The sequence below is a fragment of the Ixodes scapularis genome, unplaced genomic scaffold (genome assembly GCF_016920785.2).
Source record: "Ixodes scapularis isolate PalLabHiFi unplaced genomic scaffold, ASM1692078v2 ptg000312l_1___fragment_3__unscaffolded, whole genome shotgun sequence".
Classification (NCBI taxonomy): Eukaryota; Metazoa; Arthropoda; class Arachnida; order Ixodida; family Ixodidae; genus Ixodes; species Ixodes scapularis.
Window position 1 is genome coordinate 888199 of NW_024609958.1, and position 20880 is coordinate 909078.

The 20880-nt window shown below is 46.0% G+C and overlaps 1 protein-coding gene across 1 annotated transcript; it reads left to right on the plus strand.

Moving 5' to 3' along the window:
- Window positions 1–4902: 4902 nt before the first annotated feature.
- Window positions 4903–19421, plus strand: LOC120850888. Its single transcript, XM_040223578.1, has 4 exons — window positions 4903–4954; window positions 15027–15118; window positions 19114–19206; window positions 19320–19421. The coding sequence occupies exons 1-4, from the start codon at window positions 4903–4905 to the stop codon at window positions 19419–19421; spliced, it is 339 nt and encodes a 112-aa protein (XP_040079512.1).
- The last annotated feature ends 1459 nt before the right edge of the window (window positions 19422–20880 follow it).

The window sequence follows — 20880 nt, forward strand, 5'->3', positions numbered from 1 at the left end:
AGAAATTTGGCGGCCGCGATTGGCCAACGCAACACTTAACCTTGGTGCCGGCCAATCATAGCCGCCGAATTTTTCGCCGACTTTTCCGCCAAGTGTCAAGATTAGGGCCCCTGTAAGACAAAGCCTTGCATAGTCGGCGCCTTTACATGGTGCACACAGCGTAGAATGTTATGTTTTAGAGGTGTATAGTACGCTTATTCCGAAAAAATATTTGAAGAACTAAACACGGTCCAAGAACTTCACGCGAATGCAAAATGCAGTAAAAAAATATTTTAAAAAATTTCAGATGCCCATTGCTGTATTTTTTTCTCTTAAGTTCGGCACAATGCTCTTTGAATCGAGTGCCACGTGTACAGGTGCAGTTTTTGTCTCCTCCCGCCGGCTTCCAAAGCTACCATATGGCGGGAAAGGTCTGATGCAATCGCCCGATATGAGTAATACGCCTACAATCGGGGATATAAATAAGCCACCAACCTTTCCATACCTCGCACTGGCAGTCGCCACTTCAAGATTCTTGAAGCAAGAAAGCGCTACGTAAGTTGTCTATAGAATTGCAACGGAGTTTTTGTTGCAATGCCCTTCTCTTAGAAGAGCCTAGAGTACAATCTGTTCGCGAAATTGTATTCATAATAACTTTTCTTAAATAACGGACTGGTGAAGGTGGGCCTAGGGAAATATGTTGCAATATTATTACCACCGTTTCGCTGGGACAGTCTAAAAAAATAATAATTATAACTTAAGATTACTACAGAAGTTTACTTACTTGCACCACAGATCTCTTTCTTTTTTTCTCTCAAATATTCGAGAAAATACAAAATGTGATATTTATGTTACAGTGTAGCCCTTGAAGAACAAAAAATTACGATAGTAATATCTGGAAACCGCGGAAACTCCGTGTTGAAGGCAGGAATATCTGTCGATGTTTATTTTACTGGGCCCAGCTCATTATATCACTATTTTCTTTCTGACGTAAAAAAATAATCGATTGCATATTGCGGTTACAATTCTAGGAAATATTCTGCGTTAAAAATCACACATTTTCGTTTTTCTGCCTTGCATTTCTGTTCACCGGGAATACCCTGTCACAATAGAAATCTTGTATCACGTGACTTTCGCTCTACCCTGCACTCTGCACGTGTTTGTTCACCCGGGAATACCGTGTCACAATAGAAATCTTGTATCGCGTGACTTTTGCTCTACCCTGAACTCTACAAGTGTTAGTTCACCCGGGAATACCGTGTCACAATAGAAATCTTGTATCACGTGATTTTCGCTCTACGTTGCACTTTGCAAGTGTTTGTTCACCCGGGAATACCGTATCACAATAGAAATCTTGTATCACGTGACTTTCGCTCTACCCTGCACTCTACAAGTGTTTGTTCACCTGGGAATACCGTGTCGCAATAGAAATCTTGTATCACGTGACTTTCGCTCTACCCTGCACTCTACAAGTGTTTGTTCACCTGGGAATACCGTGTCACAATAGAAATCTTGTATCACGTGACTTTCGCTCGACCCTGAACTCTACAAGTGTTTAGTCACCCGGGAATACCGTGTCACAATAGAAATCGTGTATCACGCGACTTTCGCTTTACCCTGCGCTCTACAAGTGTTTGTTCACCCGGGAATACCGTGTCACAATAGAAATCTTGTATCAAGTGACTTTCGCTCTACCCTGAACTCTACAAGTGTTTGCTCACCCGGGAATACCGTGTCACAATAGAAATCTTGTATCACGCGACTTTCGCTCCACCCTGCACTCTACAAGTGTTTGTTCACCCGGGATTACCGTGTCACCATAGAAATCTTGTATCACGTGATTTTCGCTCTACCCTGAACTCTACATGTGTTTCTCCACCCGGGACTACCGTGTCACAATAGGAATCTAGTATCACGTGACTTTCGCTCTACCCTGCATTTTGCAACTGTGTTCACCCGGGAATACCGTGTCACAAGAGAAATCTTATATCACGTGACTTTCGCTCTACCCTGAACTCTACAAGTGTTTTTTCACCCCGGAATGCCGTGTCACAATAGACCTCTTGTATCACGTGACTTTCGCTCTACCCTGAGCTCTACAAGTGTTTGTCCACCCGGGAATACCGTGTCACAATAGAAATCTTGTATCACCTGACTTTCACTGTACCCTGCACTCTACAAGTGTTTGTTCACCCGGGAATACTGTGTCACAATAGAAATCTTGTATCACGTGACTTTCGCTCTACCCTGCACTCTACAAGTGTTTGTTCACCCTGGAATACCGTGTCACAATAGAAATCTTGTATCACGTGACTTTCGCTCTACCCTCAACTCTACAAGTGTTTTTTTTTCACCCGGGAATACCGTGTCACAATAGAAATCTTGTATCAAGTGACTTTCGCTCTACCTTGAACTCTACAAGTGTTTGTTCATCCGGGAATACCGTGTCACAATAGAAATCTTGTATCACCTGACTTTCGCTGTACCCTGCACTCTACAATCGTTTTTTCACCCGGAATACGGTGTCACAATAGAAATCTTGTATCACGCACCTTGCGCTCTACCCTGCACTCTACAAGTGTTTGTTCACCCGGGAATACCGTCTCACAATAGAAATCTTGTATCACACGACTTTCGCTCTACCCTGCACTCTACAAGTGTTTGTTCACCCGGAAATACCGTGTCACAATAGAAATCTTGTATCACGTGACTTTCGCTCTACCCTGAACTCTACAAGTGTTTGTTCACCCGGGAACACCGTGTCACAATAGAAATCGTGTATCACGCGACTTTCGCTCTACCCTGCACTCTACAAGTGTTTGTTCACCCGGGAATACCGTGTCACAATAGAAATCTTGTATCACGCGACTTTCGCTCTACCCTGCACTCTACAAGTGTTTGTTCACCCGGGAATACCGTGTAACAATATAAATCTTGTATCAAGTGACTTTCGCTCTACCCTGAACTCTACAAGTGTTTGTTCACCCGGGAATATCGTGTCACAATAGAAATCTTGTATCACGCGACTTTCGCTCTACCCTGCACTCTACAAGTGTTTGTTCACCCGGGAGTACCGTGTCACAATAGAAATCTTGTATCACGTGACTTTCGCTCTACCCTGAACTCGACAACTGTTCTTTCACCCGGGAATACCGTGTCACAATAGAAATTTTGTATAACGTGACCTTCGCTGTACCCTGAACTCTACAACTGTTTGTTCACCCGGGAATACCGTATCACAATAGAAATCTTGTGTCAAGTGACTTTCGCTCTACCCTGAACTCTACAAGTGTTTGCTTACCTGGGAATACCGTGTCACAATAGAAATCTTGTATCACGCGACTTTTTTCAGGTTTTCAGGTTTTATTGTGCGTAGATCAAAGGTAAATACATTAGAAATATTACAGAAGGAGGTCCCAGAGTCAGAGACTGGAAAGGGACCTCCTGTTAATGGTAGCAATAATAATAAAACAAATTTACAGCAGTCAGAATAGAAAATAAATTATGATATGAATAAGTGAAACACAGAACTAATTGCAGTGATATAAAATGAACAAAATAACAGTAAGTTAAACACTCATAATAATTATAAACGTATAAATAAAATAACACTGAATAAACAGAGCAAGGTCATAACAGTTGGAATTGCAAATCAATTTTGAGAATAAGTGAAATGCAGTACTAATTACGCTCTATCCTGCGCTCCACAAGTGTTTGTCCACCCGGGAATACCGTGTCACAATAGGGAATCTTGTATCAAGTGACTTTCGCTCTACCCTGAACTCTACAAGTGTTTGTTCACCCGGGAATACCACGTCACAATAGAAATCTAGTATCACGCGACTTTCGCTCTACCCTGAACTCTACAAGTGTTTGTTCCCCGGGAATACCGTGTCACAATAGAAATCTTGTATCACTCGACTTTCGCTCTACCCTGCACTCTACAAGTGTTTGTTCACCCGGGAATACCGTGTCACAATAGAAATCTTGTATCAAGTGACTTTCGCTCTACCCTGAACTATACAAGTGTTTGTTCATCCGGGAATACCGTGTCACAATAGAAATCTTGTATCACGTGACTTTCGCTTTACCCTGCACTCCACAAGTGTTTGTTCACCCGGGAATACCGTGTCACAATAGGAATCTTGTATCACGTGACTTTCGCTCTACCCTGAACTCCACAAGTGTTTTTTCACCCGGGAATACCGTGTCACAATAGGAATCTTGTATCACGTGACTTTCGCTCTACCCTGAACTCCACAAGTGTTTTTTCACCCGGGAATACCGTGTCACAATAGGAATCTTGTATCACGTGACTTTCGCTCTACCCTGAACTCCACAAGTGTTTTTTCACCCGGGAATACCGTGTCACAATAGAACTCTTGTATCAAGTGATTTTCGCTCTACCCTGAACTCTACAACTGTTTTTTCAACCGGGAATACCGTGTCACAATAGAAATCTTGTATCACGTGACTTTCGCTCTGCCCTGAACTCGACAACTGTTTTTTCACCCGGCAATAGCGTGTCACAATAGAAATCTTGTATCACGTGACTTTCGCTCTACCCTGAGCTCTACAAGTGTTTTTTCACCCGGGAATACCGTGTCACAATAGAAATCTTGTATCGCCTGACTTTCGCTGCACCCTGCACTCTACAAGTGTTTTAATTGCCCAAATAAGTTTTATTCGTTTTGCAATGGTATTTAATTTTATCTATTAGCAATGTTTTTGCAAGTGCTTATGACATGGGCATTTTTGTCAGATTAAGTATACGCATGCACGTGCTTTCCGCAAATTATGCATACGTTTGTAATACGACGCACTACTTTAGCAACCTTAAGCGCTTTGCAAAAAAAGTGTTGAATTTAGAGGCTATATATATATTATCTTTACTCTTTCAGTGGGACGTTGCCATTGAGCAAAATGCAGCTCGTAGTTCTCTCCGTTGTGCTTATTCTACCGTCTTTTCTAAGCGGTAAGCTTCATTTTAAATATATATATATATAGATATATATATATAGATATAAGTCGAACAAATACAAAAGACAAAAGTATGCAGGCTAAATAAAAAAAGAAATAATAAACAGGGACGCACAGAACAACACCTATGTTTATTCTTTCTGCTTTTATTTAACTTCACCGACGCGCTCACGTCGAATTATGCAGGCTAGTTGTTTAACAAACGCCATAACCTAACCTAGAGACACCAAGGAAAAACTAACAGGCAAAAACTAACAAGCTAAGACAAAAGGAACGTTCAACAGAGAGAGGAAACTCAGATGACTCGGACAAGCAAAACATCATAAATGCAGATCCATAATAAAAGAACTAATAATAAACGGACAAAATCAAGGAAATGAAAACCAGAGTCACCCGAAGCGAAAAAACAACACACATTCCTTCCTTTCAACCGGTAAAACACGGCAGAGAAAGTGAAATCGCGGGACAATGACCACGAAATAATAACACTTAAAGTCAGCCATTCGCCCATGAAACAAAGAGAAACAATTACTTCTTTCTAAGCTCGCAAAAAAAAATTTAATAGAAGTGGCGCCACAAAAAAAATATATATATATATATAAAATGAAAGAAATTAACCAGTCACTTTTAAAACGCCAAAACATAATCAAATTTTATGTCTCTACTACTTGTACAGACATACTTATCCCTATAATGGCAATAATATGAGCTTGGTTCTTTGGAAGCTTGGGTATTTGAAATTCTATAGATCGCCGCACGCATAACAGTTTGATCATCCGGATCCAATCTGCATCCTCAGTCTTTGTAGCCGCTTCAGAACCGCATCCTTAAAATTCGAAACCACATCTGACCTTTAATTTGCACATTCGGTTTACATCATGAGATCAAGAAATCCAAGCGGAAAGTGGCTGCTTCTACTTCCTTGTGGCTTGTACGTTTGCGGTTCTCTTTGCCTCCAAAACATTTTTCCCTCCATTCCCTGTCAAAACAAGAACATGCTTTGCCAGGACGATTGATGTCCCTGCATTCGTAGTTTTTTTTAAGGAAACCCCTTTTGTCGAGATGGAACGCTCTAAAGCCAAATTAGGTGAGACCAGGTCTTGGCGTAAAACACAATTTCCCTCCGATTAGTACCTTTTTTTCTAATACATCAACTTGCTCGTGCACAACACTAGACAATGCCCATCCTACTATCACTCACTCATTCACTCTACACTTTGTGATTGCACAGCAATTATGGGCTGCCTTGGCAAAAATGTTAGTACGCATTAGCGGATATCCACATCCGATCAGCATCCGCAGCCTTTGGCACCCGTATCCAATCCGTAATCCGACCAATCTGATTCAATTTTATCCGCATCCACCAGTTGACTGCAGATTTCTACGGACGATTCGGGGGTAATCAGCGGATAGGCAAAACTCTAATAATCTCATTTTAGTGTGTCCTTGCTAGTTCAAGATACTTCAGATACTTCCTAGATACTTCAGAAAGAAGCGATGACACTTATCGACATCATCAGATAGTTTATACAGATGTACCAGTTTGGGAATCTTCTGTTTAAAATATTTGTTTTGATCACCTTAAGTCAATGTTTTTTCATGTTAATCCGAATTCTTGACAGGAACGTTTATATTCCCATCAAAATGTCGTTTTACATATCATAGTTAATGTGGAGGCAAATAATAATAAAATAGAGAAACCCTTTTATTGAACGCGCACTGGGGTCAGTCGAGGCACTCTGGTGATAATTGCTATTTTGCTTAAAATAGTCCGAAATATATACAAAGAGTGATCACAAGTTTTGCCTCCTAGGCTGTAAAATTTTTTATTCATTGATGAATCTGATATATAACATTTAAATCAAACATTGGAAAATCCTTTTTCCAGAAGCACATAGCTTTTCAGTAAAGTTCGGCACCTGCGGCAGTGCACTTCCACTACCGGTGCACTCGTCTCCGAATGCCGTCCTAAATAAAATGAAGAAGAAGATGAAAGCAGGAGGAGAAAACAGACAGTAAGCTACGAGGTCTGCCTCGGTTGGCTATTCTGAGGTGGGGAAGTGGGTGGAGAAATGAAAGTAGGAGGAAAGGAAGAGAGGAGAGGAAACATGACTGGGTCTAGCCAATACACGCGTTAACAATAAGGGCAGTATCGTGTGGGCAAAGAATCATGACAGTCGTACTATCGAAATGGCACACAAACTCAAAGCACTGAAAGTACGTGGTTTGCATGGTACAAATGTTCGTGCAAAGTACGAGAGCTGTATGCACCAGCGTGAAGTTCAGTTAACGTGCTTAGAAGAATTATTTGGCTGTGTAATGCCCGTGTCCCACTAGAGCGACAGAAAGAGACAAAAGACAGCGATAAGCCTCAAAATGATGCAGCATGCTCGCGATGGCACCTTTGGCAGGCGTTCAGTCGTTCGGTGCTCGCGAAGTGAGCACGAGCGATTCCAAGCCTGCCAAAGATACCTTCGCGTGCATGAGGCTCGTGTTTGAGCATAGCCTCCTTTACTCTACAAAGCCTCTCAAATGGCGAACGACCCTGGTTTGAGGCTTGTTGTTGTCTTTTGTTTCTGTATGTCGCTCTAGTGGGACACGGGTATAACACGAAAGCGCACGACACTAGAGCTCCCAGGGAGAGAGCGCGACAGGTGAGCGCCACGACTTGAGAGCGCGTGTCAATAGAGCGTGCGTCACGAGAGCGCGTCTGCACGCCTTGGGAATGATCGATATTTGGGTCTTAAAATACATTTTATCGTGGATCTGAATTTTTGACAACAAACGCTTGATTTAATTTAATTGGATGAGGGCCCAGACCTGTGAGGAGCCTAAAAAATAGTATTGTCGCAAACTTGAAATGGAGAATTACGAGCAGAGTTTCCGAAATATAGTGTTTTCTTATTATTTTCATTATATATAAAGAAAAAAAAAACATTGAATGACTGAAACGCCGTGAGGATGTCTAGCATGCACCTTTCGTCGTACCCTTCGACTATATTGCTCAGATTCTTCGCTACGCAAACGTAGGGGGCCTTGCTGCTCCTTTGAGGCTCTCTACGGAGTACATCCGCCAGATATTGGTATGCATAGGAGCGCACGGTAGGGTGCAGAAGCCTACTGTGCGCTCAGATGTCACATCATTATCATGTTTAATACTGGCATACGTCGAGAAAACGTCGAATTTGGAGCACGCCAAAAATCGATCTGTACGTTTACACTATTAATGAAGAAATATAAAATTGCAAGAAGAGTGGTTGTTTGGGCGAGTTGGTTTGACATCTTATACAATCTTGTGCGCAGCAAGGACGAGGACAAAAGAAGAAAACAGGGCACAACAAGGCGCCTTGTTGTGTCCTGTTCTCTTCTTTTGTCCTCGTCCTTGCTCCGCAAAAGATTGCATAAGATATAATTGCAGTCACAAATCGTGCAGTGCTGGCTGTCGCGTGTCAGTTAATTCAATCTATGACAGCCCAGTAACGACAGAAGGGGATTTAATACTTGACAGCTAAGGGAAAGGGCAGTTTAGGGACCGCAGCTGTTTTGCAGCAGTCTCGTGACGCACGCTTTAATGACACTCTATCTCGCATCGCGGAGCTCTGCTGTCGTGCGTTCTCGTGTCGTACGCTCTCGTGTAGTACGCTCTTGTGGAGCGCCCCCCCCCCCCCCCCCGAACACGAATAATGGCTAATGTAACACTTCTTTTCAAACAGAGCTTAAGGCGAGCTGCAAATAAAAACATAGGAGAACGTTTGCGACCTTATCCTCTTTAAGTGGAGGGTCCCAGACCGCTAATATTTTGGACGTCGTAAATGGTCGGTCGTCTAGACGTGACAGAGTTTTCTTTTTAATTTCCTTCTCTGTGTAGGGAAGAGTACAATCGCGATACATTGAAATACGAACAACGGAGCGCACGGCTTTCTGTACATGGTTCTCAGCCTGGCCACAGACTAGGGCAACTGCGCATACGCAGTAAGGCCAGAGATACGAGTGTCCGAGTCTAACTATGATACGCCTTGACCGTCGCCCGGTGTCTAACCGCTTTGTCACGGCACGCCGCGGCGCCGTGATTAGTTTCATCCATTTTGCAGCGGTACGTATTTTAATGTATTACCGATGCTATTGCGAGTTCTTAAGATGTGATCATTTTTGTCAGATTAAGTAGACGCACACACAATACTCTCTGGAAAATATGCATACATCTGTGATACAACTCAATATTAAGTGACGTTAACAATTTGCGAAAAAGCTGTTGAGTTCAGAGGTTATATTAAGGCCAAAGCCTTACCTGCCCCAGTGAGTGGAAAAGCGACGCAAATAGCCGTAAACATACGATTAAGCGTTACGCGCCGCTCAATCGTATGCTTAGGACGATGCTGTTCCTGGCGTCGTCCTTGAGGTCCTCCACTCGTCCTAGACCTCTAGGACGACATTACTTGTCTCATTACGCGATAAAGCTGCACCGATGTGCACGAAGGATAAAAATAAGGTCATCAAGCACACGCCGCTCACGCTCACGCTCAAGTGCGGGAGCGTGATGACACCGCCAGAGCACCGCGTGCAAAATGAGCGCTTCGGACTTCATCTGTGCTCGTTGTGTGCTTCGTGCGATGGACTGTAAGGCGACCACGTCTACACCCACGGCCTCAACATCGGCAGCAGCGTCTACATCTACGGCGGCTTCCGCAGGCAAACGTAGCCAGCCGGTCACGGAAATACGCCGCGCCCTCCACCGATTTTTTGAGCTACCTCAACTAAGTATATTTTCTGACTCCCCGGCCTTTACTCTCTCCGGTATGCTATTTAGAATCGCGAAATTCATAATAGTTATTGCGAAATCGGCAAATTAAAATGATGCAAAAAGCAACATTCAAATATACGCGCGCTTTTCGGGGCCGTTACGTCAGTGGCAGGCAGGCTTGTCAGTCCAGCAAGCAGCTAAAAAATAGAATATGCCGATCATTTGCTCCGTGCTGGAGCGCGGGTACTGCAGCGAGCTTCCCAAGCCTTCTTTTGACACCATGAAACTGCTTCGAATCAGTTTAAAACAAAATCTACAGCCCAAAGAGTGAACCCCTGCCTTCCACTGACGTCACTTTTTCATTGTTGCCAGTAGAGACTTCGATCTTGAAAAACACGGTGAGGACCAAAACTGTAAATTCAATAACTTCGCGAAAAAACAATATTTTGACCTAATATTTGGGATACTATTTTCGCGATGTTTGTTGGTTAGTTTAGCAAAATTTCAAGCAAATCGGAGACAATGAAAAAATCGGTGGAGTAGCCCTTTAAGTATCCACCTCTACGCGTCGTTCTCAACGCCGTCCTAGACGTTGTCCTCTAGGCATCGCTCTCGACGTCGTCCTTAAAACCGTCCTTGAGGTCGTCCTAGAAGTCGTCTTAGACGTCGTTCTTGACGTCATCCTAGAGGTCGTCCTAAACGTCATTATTGACGTCGTCCTAGAGGTCGTTCTAGACGTTGTCTTCGAGGCGTCGTTCTCTACATCGTCCTAGACGTCGTTCTCTAGGCGTCGTTCTCGATGTCTTCCTCGACGTTCCTTAAGGTCGTCCTAGACGTCGCCTTTGAGGTTGTTCGAGACGTCGTCCTAGACGCCATCCTTGAGTTCGTCCTCGACCGATCCTAGAGGTCGTCCTAAACTTTAATACCCATGCAGAAGCATTACTCAAAAACATTTCCGCCGCGAAACTATGATTGCTTTCGCCTTCCTGCACGTAAGCAGTCTTAGGTGTATTCGTGTAATTATTTTATTTTTGGCGGGGGGGGGGGGGGGGCATGTTTTATGTAGAATAAGAAGCCTATATCGTGGTAAGCCAACAAGCAAGACCATGTAAAAGAGAACTTCGGAGCTGGAGCGGCTCTTGACCTCAATGGCGCACTACATCGCGGTAACTTCGTCGTCAGACGAACACCGTGTTCCCTTCAGATGTTCTCTCATCTTGAAGAATAAGTCTGATGGCGCGAGGTCCTGGCCGTAACGTTGGTGACGCAAAACGCCTAGGAACTGCAGCTCTTTCAGCGCGTCGTTGGTCTCGTCCACAGCCGACCTCATTCTTCTAGAACGGCATAAACAGACTAGTGCACCGGCAACGGAACTGCATCGCCGCTGGTTGAGGGTTGATCGAACAGTTGTGCACTCCTGGAAAAGAGGAGATTCCAAACTAGCATTTGAGTGTAACATCACTCAATTCCAACACCGAATAAAAAAGGACAGCCCAGGAAGAAACACTTATGAAACACCCCTCCTAAATAAAAGGGCGTAACTCTGGTCATTGTCGAACCAAATTAGATGACTGGTATCGATTTATGAAGACAAAATATGAGCACTGCCAAAATGTTACACTGATGAAAAACCGCGATCTACTCTAAAACCGATATTAAAAATGCTACCACAAGCTTCTCATATGGCATTCAGCGGCTCGGCATGCTTATCAAGCAACCTTGTGCCCTTATGTCACCTTCGTCAACGTTATTAGAACCACTCAGTTGGGAAACAGCCACAGAGACTGCTCTGAAAAAGTGTCCCCGATCTGTCCTCGAGCACCGAGCTAATGGCGAACACAACGCCGCCTTTTCTCCCGCAGCGGATACTCGAGGAACTGCAGGTGACGTCTCTCTGGCTTTAATCGGCCATTTTGGCGCCGAAACAAATACAGCGGAATGGGTTACAGGGGTGCCGCCCCGTCTCCCCAGCGGACGCGCCGCCTCTTACTACCGAAGTTAAAATGCACCTAGGTCGGGACGCACTACCTGAAAGCACCGCTGAGGCATGGTTGCATAAAAACAATATTAATTGTGCCGCTAAACCTTGCAAACTAAAGATTATAAAAACATCAGTCTCCCTCCATTTTGTACTAAACTCTAATGAATTTCATACAAAAAGAGTCTTTTCCGTTTCTTTTTACGCAAAAACAGCGCTGGGCCTGCCCACGTGCACATCCACGGAGCGACTTTTGGCGCTCGGGATGCACAACACGTAGGTGGAACTGGCGGAAGCGGTGCGCACATCTCAGATTGAGAGATTGTGCGCCACAAAAATGGGCAGGACTATCCTGGCTAAAGTAGGAATCTATCCGCACAGGGGCCCAATCCTGAAGGCAGAAATTAAGGAGGGAATCAGAAGCTGGCTAACCATCCCCCCTTTACCTAAGAATATGCATCCCGAGCATAATAAGATCAGAAGAGAGAAGAGAGCAGAGGTTATTAGTCTCCGGTATAGGGAGCTGCCCTCGGAGCAGGTAGCGTATGTGGACGCCGCTTGTGGCCACGACGGACGAGCTGTAGCCGCGGTAGTCGATGGCCGCGGAAATGCCGTTACGGCAGTCTCCTTAAGGACGCGCTCCGCTGCAGTGGCGGAGGAAGTTGCGGTAGCATTGGCTTGCGTCGGCACGGAAGCAAATGTCATCATAAGCGACAGTAAAACTGCCATCCAAAATTTTAGTGCAGGCAGAATCTCGCCTGCGGCGGCGAAGATTCTCGATCAGCGACAAATTGCGAGGAAAATTACGTTGATCTGGACACCGGCACATGCCCCCGTCCCCGGCAACGAGGCGGCTCACGAGCTAGCTCGAGGTTTATACCACCGGGCTGGTGAGGACCCCCTCTGGCAAGGGAGGGGTGAACGCATGGTAAAATATGGGGAAATTACTCAACATTACAGATTGGAACGTAGGCTGGTACCCCCCCCCCCCCCCCCCCCAGACCCGTCATTAAATAATACGCAGGCAGTCGCGTGGCGACGACTCCAAACATACACGTACCCACACCCAATCCTGGTGAACCATATGTTCCCGGATATAAGATCAGACGAGTGTACACACTGCGGGTTGAGAGGGTCCCTCGACCATATAATCTGGGAATGCTCAAATTCTCCTGGGAGGGCGCTAAATATCGCTTCTAAAGAATCCTGGGAGTGCTGCGCAGTTCGGACCCTGAGCTCCAGCTCCGCCTCGTCCGACTGGCTGAAGAGGCCGCCGGGACACAAGACCTCCTGGCCAGCATCTAAAGCGGTGCCTCCTGCCTCCCCGACCTGGTGCCGAGGGGGGAGGGAGAATGCCAATTTTGTCGGACAATAAATGTTCTTTCCTCCTCCTCCTCCTACGCAAAAACACGCTTTGTAAAAGCTCAAGGTGAGCACAGTGCAGACAGATGACAAAGAGTGGCGTTGTTGTCGTATTTAGCTCGGTCTCGCTGGACGCCAGCGGCCCAGGTTTCGACGGCGAGTTTCCCAACTGAGTGTTTTAGTAACGTTGCCTTTGTTTTTTAGAAGGTTTCTTGTGCCTATAAAGTTAAAAGGGCTAACAATAGATAAGGACACAAAAGGAAGGCAAACAGGCCGAGCGCTGAATCTCAACTGAATATTTATTTTAGAAACTGCTAAAACAAACAACCTCCGATAAAGCCAAGTTCGACCGAAATAAGGTTGTCAGTAGGCCTTTTTCATTTACCCAAATCATCGAGGAGAACGCTGGAAGTGTAATCCTACGGTCCGCGCGCGCTGGCCTTCCTCTTATAAAAGATTCGAAGTAAATAATCATAATAAGGCTTTGACGAACGCGCGTGGAAGGCAAAATTTGTTTTATAATTTTTGCTTCAGAACAATCACTACTGCAGACGCCAGCACGTGCAACGCGTGTAACTACACTCGTAGCATGCACCTCGGTGCTTGGGAGATTTAGAAAAAGGTCTCTTGGGACGCTGTCTGCTTTTATGTGCTATGAATACCCGGCCGACTGAGTCAAGACAATCCACTTTCCAAAGACGTTGCCATGCCAACAATTATCGCGTTCATCTAGGCTTAGGAATGGCCAGAATACTAGAAGACTATCTAAAAAAATGCGGCGAGGTCATTGCTCATGCTTTGCGATTTAAGTGAGGTAAGGCAAAGCGAAAGCCTCCTGCGCCATTCGTTGCTGACTAACGCGCTCAGTATTGCAGCTACAACGACGTATTAGTTCCAAAGCGAGCGGCGCTCACTCACCGGGGCACCGCCATGCATGTTTCACCCATCCCGACCAAGCCAGTCACGTGATTTTAAAGTCCCTCTCCTAGGTACTACGGCTAACTTTAGCCGCGGTTAGCGCTTCGAGCCCTGGTGTCGCCGTAAACCCGCAAAAACAAAAATTTTAGATAGAATACCTAGAAGGCTACACCTACACAAGGCATAAAAAAGGGACACATTGAAGTATATGTACGCTCTTCACTAAAAAAAGAACCGCATCTCCACGTGGTGAATGATGTTGATTGGGGCGAAGCTCTGGTGGTGCTTGTCTGCGTAGACGCTGAGCCGCAGCATGCCGAGCCTTTCGTTCGTTTTCATCCATGTCACGCTACGGTCAAATGCTCAAATGCGTATATAACCACGTTCCATACCACACATTCTCTTTCTGACATGGATGAAAACGAACGAAAGGCTCGGCATGCTGCGGCTCAGCGTCTACGCAGACAAGCACCTCCAGAGCTTCGCCCCAATCAACATCATTCCCCACGTGGAGATGCGGTTTTTTTTTTTTGGTTTTTTTTTTTTTTGCCTTACACGAGGACGGGAGCACGTGCTCACGTGCTCGTGAGGACGAGCACCCGACGCCGGACATCGGACGGACATACGGACATGGCTAGCCCCTAAGGAGCTTCGCCCCTAAAACCGTCGTTACCCTAAACTCCACAAAATGTACCGTAGTCAGCCATCAACAACGAGTATTCGCTTTTAGAAACAACTACGAAGTACACACTTAGCGAGAGCATCCTTAATAAAAAAAATAGTATCAGTAATATTGGTGATCTAAGCAGAAAAACGGTGTAACTAATCAACGTTTATACACTTCTAATAAAAATAATAGTGCAATGGCTTTGTTGATGTATTTAATCAAAAATACACTCGACAATACGATGAGCCTCCTGTATCTGGTATGTACACTGGGAAGCTGAAAGGAACGTTAAAATAAAAAAGAAAAGAAAGTTCAACTAAATCGTTTGCGTTTTTAGCTTAAAAAGAGCTGTTGACATGATCCTGCGACCTAGTATTTTCAATCACAATGTTTTATTTCAGGGGAATCCTTTTCCCATACCTCCGATGTGCACAACCAATGCGAGGCCTATATTCAAGAAGGCGGAGACCGTGAATGCAGATTGCTAGAATCGGTGAGTCTTTGACGGCATAGAAAACAATAAAATACAAAGTAGATTTTTTTTAGATAATTCAAAATTACATACTTACTTTTATAAAAAAAAATAGCTTGGGTTTCCCTTTTTTTTTTTTTGGGGGGGGGGGGGGGGGGGGGGCCGGGGGTGTACCACGTAGAAACACAAGATGTCTGTTGGACCGTAGAACTAGGTGTTTATTGACGAATACGCCAACACGTTTTGCCCGTTGGCCAAAAAAAAAAAAACACACACACAAAAACATCGGCGCTGTCGTATCAGACAGGTTCACCTGGAGTGGCCCGTGCTACCGTACTAGGTACATTCCTGGGAAGGGGGAAGCTTCAAACAGAAAGAAGACCAGAGCCTCCACCAGCGTCCCAGGTATGTTTCGAGGCGGGCTGTAAAACCTTCGGAGAATGGACGCACCCGGAGTAGGCGGTCTGGCTAACGGCGCATTCACACTGGAGGCGGATCCGCGTTCGCGAAGCGGTTGCGGATGCGGTTTGCGAGCGACCCCCGTTCAGACACACCGAGAGGCGGTTGGCGGTTGGCGAGGGATGGTTGGAGGTTTCTCGGCGATCACGCGTGATCTTTTGAGACTTGCGTTTGGCAACCCTGTTTTACGATCCAAAATCCCCTTTAAGCACGATCCAAAGCCAAAATCTGTCTATTCGGGCATCCCGGGCAATCTGAAGATTTTTTTCGGGAAGTTCGCTCGCATCACGAGTTCAGGCAGCTAAAGAGGAGACATGGACCTGCGAAATTTGTCTGCGATTTTCGGGACTTCGCCCACAAGCAAAGCCCAGCTAGGCGCGCCTTGCTGACTCAGAAAAGGATGTCCCCAACCTTTTCTTCGAAGTGGACCCTTTCCGCATGAATAGGCTGACCTTGTTTTCGGGATAAAGGGCCAGTTTTTCCCCCTCGTTGTTCGCTCTTATAATTTTTGGAGGATAAGAGTGGTGGGGTGGACCGTGGTGCTTGTAAGGTGCCTCCATGTGCGCTTCGCATAGGGTGATGCCAACTGCCTGTTTCCATTTCCCACACCCTCGTCCACCGCCATTTTGTTCCTCATTGTTTCCCCGTGCGCCGGAAAGTGGCCTTTGTGTCCATCGGTCCTCCCATCCGAGGGGGAAAATGCTAATCCTCCCTCCGTGGGTTCCACAACGCTGCTCCGAACTTCTGAGATAAGGTGCTTGTTTCCGGGAGGGTTATAAGCCCACGGATTATCGCCGAGGACCAAAATGGCTGCTGGTTTGTCGCCGAGTGGTATTACAAAGGGTGGCATCACCGTAGCAAAGCGCACATGAAGGCTCCCTAGGTGCGGGTGAATGTGCTAGGTGCTAGCCGGTCACGGCTTCTTTGGTGGCTGACTCTCCACTCACCAATCGCACGTCGATCGAGTCCACTGTTTGTTTGACATTAAGCTCGAATAAACGCCGTATGGATTACCTCTACATCGTTTGGTATGTACACTTTATCCCTTGAGTGTGTTCCCTTTATTTATTTTGTTAGTAGTAAACGTTACAGGTCGAGCTAGCGACCCTGCCCGCTCAGCGGTAGTGCGTTGGCTACGCAATCAGGCTCACGACGTCTCTAACGGCCTTTGTGGTGGTCATGCACGGTGTCGAAAGCTTTCAATAGTTCACGCGACTATCTTTGTCTCACATTTCGGTCAATCAGGGTGGGTTCCGACGTTCTACGGGCAGAGACTAACAAGGCAGCGAGCTTCGGGATCTGGCATCCGGAATTATAAACAAACGCTTACCCGAACCAAATTACCGGTGCCAAACCCGTTAAGATCACGAGTCAATTCTTTTCGAGGAGGATTCAATTTACGGACGTGAACATCACGTTTCTCCGTCGTTTTGTTTGCTGTAACGCTAAGACTACAGCGCCTTGGACACCTCATCAGGTGGAATCTTGTTTCGAAAGTCACTGACGTCCCGTCAGCATCACGTTGGGATTGGTTGCCGCCGTGCGGTTCGTGAAAGCGGTTGGCAAAAACGCGCTCCAACCGCTCGATTCTAGCCGCGTTGCGGATGAGAACGTGCGGATCCTCTTCGCTTTTGCGGATCCGCTTCCAGTGCGAACCCGCCATAAGCCCGGAAACGGGTTGAGTCAATGAACACTCCTGCGGGTGTGCTAGTAGGAGATTCACCCAAAAGGGCGAGGGAGACACCGCCCTCTTCGAGGAATGCGGCCTCACCTCAATCTGGGAAGCCGCTGCCTTTGCGGCTCGCCCGGTCTCCATGTGCTTGGTCTATACTCCGTTTCACCTTATGATGTACCGTGATGAACGGTACGAACTACACAAGCCAATTCATAGTTCGTAACTTGGCTCGTGACTTCGCACTTCGGTCGCTCCGCCAAACCGAATGGAAGGAAACAATTGACGTGTATTGAAAATGGAGAGCCCTACGCGAGTTTACATCCTAACATTCGGGTTGTCTGCTCGTGCGCCGCCGGTAGCTGGGAGCCTGGGCGAACTTCAAAGGACTCTTGCTAGTGACTATGGCTCTGATGGCAATTGTGAAGTGGATAAGGAACGATGCAGCACGGCAGGCTCAAGGTGTCGGAGGGGAGTGGTAGTCTAGATTCTGAGCTCCCCCTGGTCAACACTGCCTAGAAGACAAAGCCGCAGTGCTGACATTCTTGCGTCACCAGCTAAGGTCAACGCTGGACAAAGATCGGAAGCGATCGCTGTGTCAGCGCTTGGATTCGAGTCCAGTTTGAGCCGAATATTGATGCAATCGTCTCGCCCAATCTGTGGTCAGCGTTGACCGTCGCTGATGATGACATCTCTATCAGCACAACGGCTTTGTTATCATAGGATGTGTTGCCCTGGGACACGTAGTTCAAGAGTATTCTCAGAATCCCAGCCCTCCATTTCGCGTCCTCGGTCGGGCAGGCCCGCTCCGCCATAAACCTTGGTCTGACCGTTACTGGCAGTTTCTCGATGACGGTCTGTCAAAAGCCGCTAGGGCTTCGCACTCCCGATTTTCGTGGGAAAACCTGGGGATGGCTCCTGGCACCTTACAACGCTGGCAGTCCAGGTTAAGCGGGAAGGCGTAATGCTCTCTCTTGAGAGCGATGAATCATATATCGCAGGTCACTCGAGGGGTGATTGCCCCACCCGTCCGGATCCGGTAAAGGGTACCGGTTTCCCGACACCGGAAAGTGTTGGCTGGGATCGGATCGTATGTTGGCTACCAGGAGTCTTGTGACCCCCGTTGCGGTCGATTTAAAGAGCCTGGCCGCTCCTTGATACACCCAGTATATACACCGTAAGATGAGGGGGTGGCTAAAAGGCGTGGATTGCCTCACAGGCAAAATATTTCTGTAGTGTCTGCGGTTCGGTCGCGATTTCAGCCTCCAGCTAGCGGTCGCAACTGCCCGGATTGTTTCACTGAGCGCTACGTCATAGAGCAGTCCTTCGACTGCCGCCAGGATAGCAATCTAATGAGATATTACGCAGTTCCTGTGTTCCTGATAAGTTTCATTAGCACAGTTCTCAGTTACTTTTTGGGTGAGTAACGAGTAAAGGAATTTAGTTAATATTGCTCAGCAACGTGTAGATCTATTTCTGTAAATTACTGTGTTAAGAAAAAAAATTAAATAAACCGGCAGGCATGGCTGACGTGTAATGAACAAAATCGGCTTGAAGGCCATGATCTACCCACGGAGCCGGTCAGCTCTCCTACCAATCCCAACTGCGGCTTCTTTCCGGCCGCTTCAGACACCCGCAAAAGTCAACAACGCCTCCTCAACTGCAGTACCGAAAGCTGCCAAGTGTTCAAGGGAGAGAACCGCTGCAGTCAGCATTCCCCTTTGATCTAGATCCCGTAATTACTCCGAGATTGACGTAAGCGATGCCACTTAATGCACTTCGTATGTTCGCTTTTGTTGCAAGTTGAACATGTTAAAGATATACTTTTTACTTACATATTTCTACTGCGCATTTTTATTCGTGACATTATGTAAATGTATTTCAGGAATACAACAGCTTTGATCCAGAAGCATGCGGCGTGATGTGCAATAATGAAAAATGGCGGCTGTTCCCAGACGGGGTTTGCTCGAACGGTACAGTGGTAAGTCACCAGAAAAGCTTTTTGCTGCTTGGGAGCTTCTTTTTCTCACAGGTACCCTTGAACCGACACCCCGGCTATATTACATAAAAATAAAGTTGTTGATAATTCAGTTTTACTTTTTTAAATGCAGCATGGCAGATCAGTATCAAGATTGTTTTGTCATCGTCACGTGTTTGGCACTAACCGAGGTCAAACTTATTGTCCCTCTGTAGTGTTGTGCTGAGTTTACACGCGAAGTACATTTTTGATATCTGACAGACCATATTTATTTTTTTCGGACTCACTTGTTAAAATACGCTCCGTTAGCCTTTTTTTTTTCTTTTTGTGCATGCAGATGAACGCGTATTTGCCTATATCTCAGTAAGTAGCGAGTGCAGAGATGGCATAAAAATTATTTAAATGTGTAGCTATAGTTTTAAACTTCCATGCAAGATGTTTCACGAGAACAAAAACATCTCTTATGCTGCACATATATCTACATGATCACGGTGGCTACAAAATGCTCGTCAGCTCGCGAAATGAATCACACCAAGGTAACCCGAACCTAATATTTCGGTCACAATTCCTTAATCCTCTTAGTGTTTAAAATCGTCAAATGACCCTCTTGTCACAGACTGCTAGGCAAATATTGGGTGACAATTGCCACATTCTTCTCAAAAGTCAAGTCAGGTCTTGCCAAGTGGTTTGCTAAAATCAGCCTGCTTCTCTCGGCCAGGGGGAGGGACCCCGTCTCTACGACGCGACCATGTGTTCCTTATCGTAGGAAACAGCGTGAGAAACAGACGAGGACGAAGAAAAAAAGCACGCTACGAGCGCTGACTATCAACTATCGCGACAGCGCGAAACAACACACTGTCCTCGGTTTTTCGCGCAGTTTCCTACGATGAATTCTCACCAACTCGCCCAGCTATCCATTCTTCTAAATGTAATGTTTCCATCAAGGATAACGGAGCACTGCAGAATATGATCTTGCATGAGCCAAGGTTGTCTATAAGCGTGAGTCAACTTCTAAATAGGCGCGGTACCACTGCGTTTAAAAAAATGTAAAAAAAGGAAAGATTGTGCTTTTGTCTTTATCAAAATCATAACAATCATACTTAAAATCGAAAGAATAAAGCACGGAGGACAAGCACAGGACAACCACGTTCCTTCATTTAGCAACGACGTTTATTTTGGGCAGGACTGCTAGGCAAAGAGTGGGTGACAATTTCCACGTTCTTCTCCGTGTTTTATTCTTTCGATTTTGAGTATTCATGTTCAACTCGCTCGCATTTTACCAGAAAATAATTCTAATCTTCTATTGTTCGTTTCAGCTTCGGTCCAAGCGCGGCCGATGTTATGAGCCGAAGGGCCAATCAGACAGCGCAAAAAACGCTGCGTCATGGGGTGCTCTCTGCGCTTGATAGGACTAGCCGGCGGAGGAGCGCGCACAGAGAGGCGGCGAATACCGGCTGGTCCTATCAACTGCAGATAGCACGCCATGACGTTGTGCCTCTTTCGCTGTTTGATTGGCCCTTCGGCTCATAACATCGGCCGCGCTCGGACCGAAGCTGAAGCGAAGTATAGTCTGGTGTCCTTGTTGACTCTTACAAATTTAGATCCATTAATGTAAATTTGCCAGATTACTCTCCACGAGCAATGTGAGGAAGCATATTATCGCTCAACCGAAAT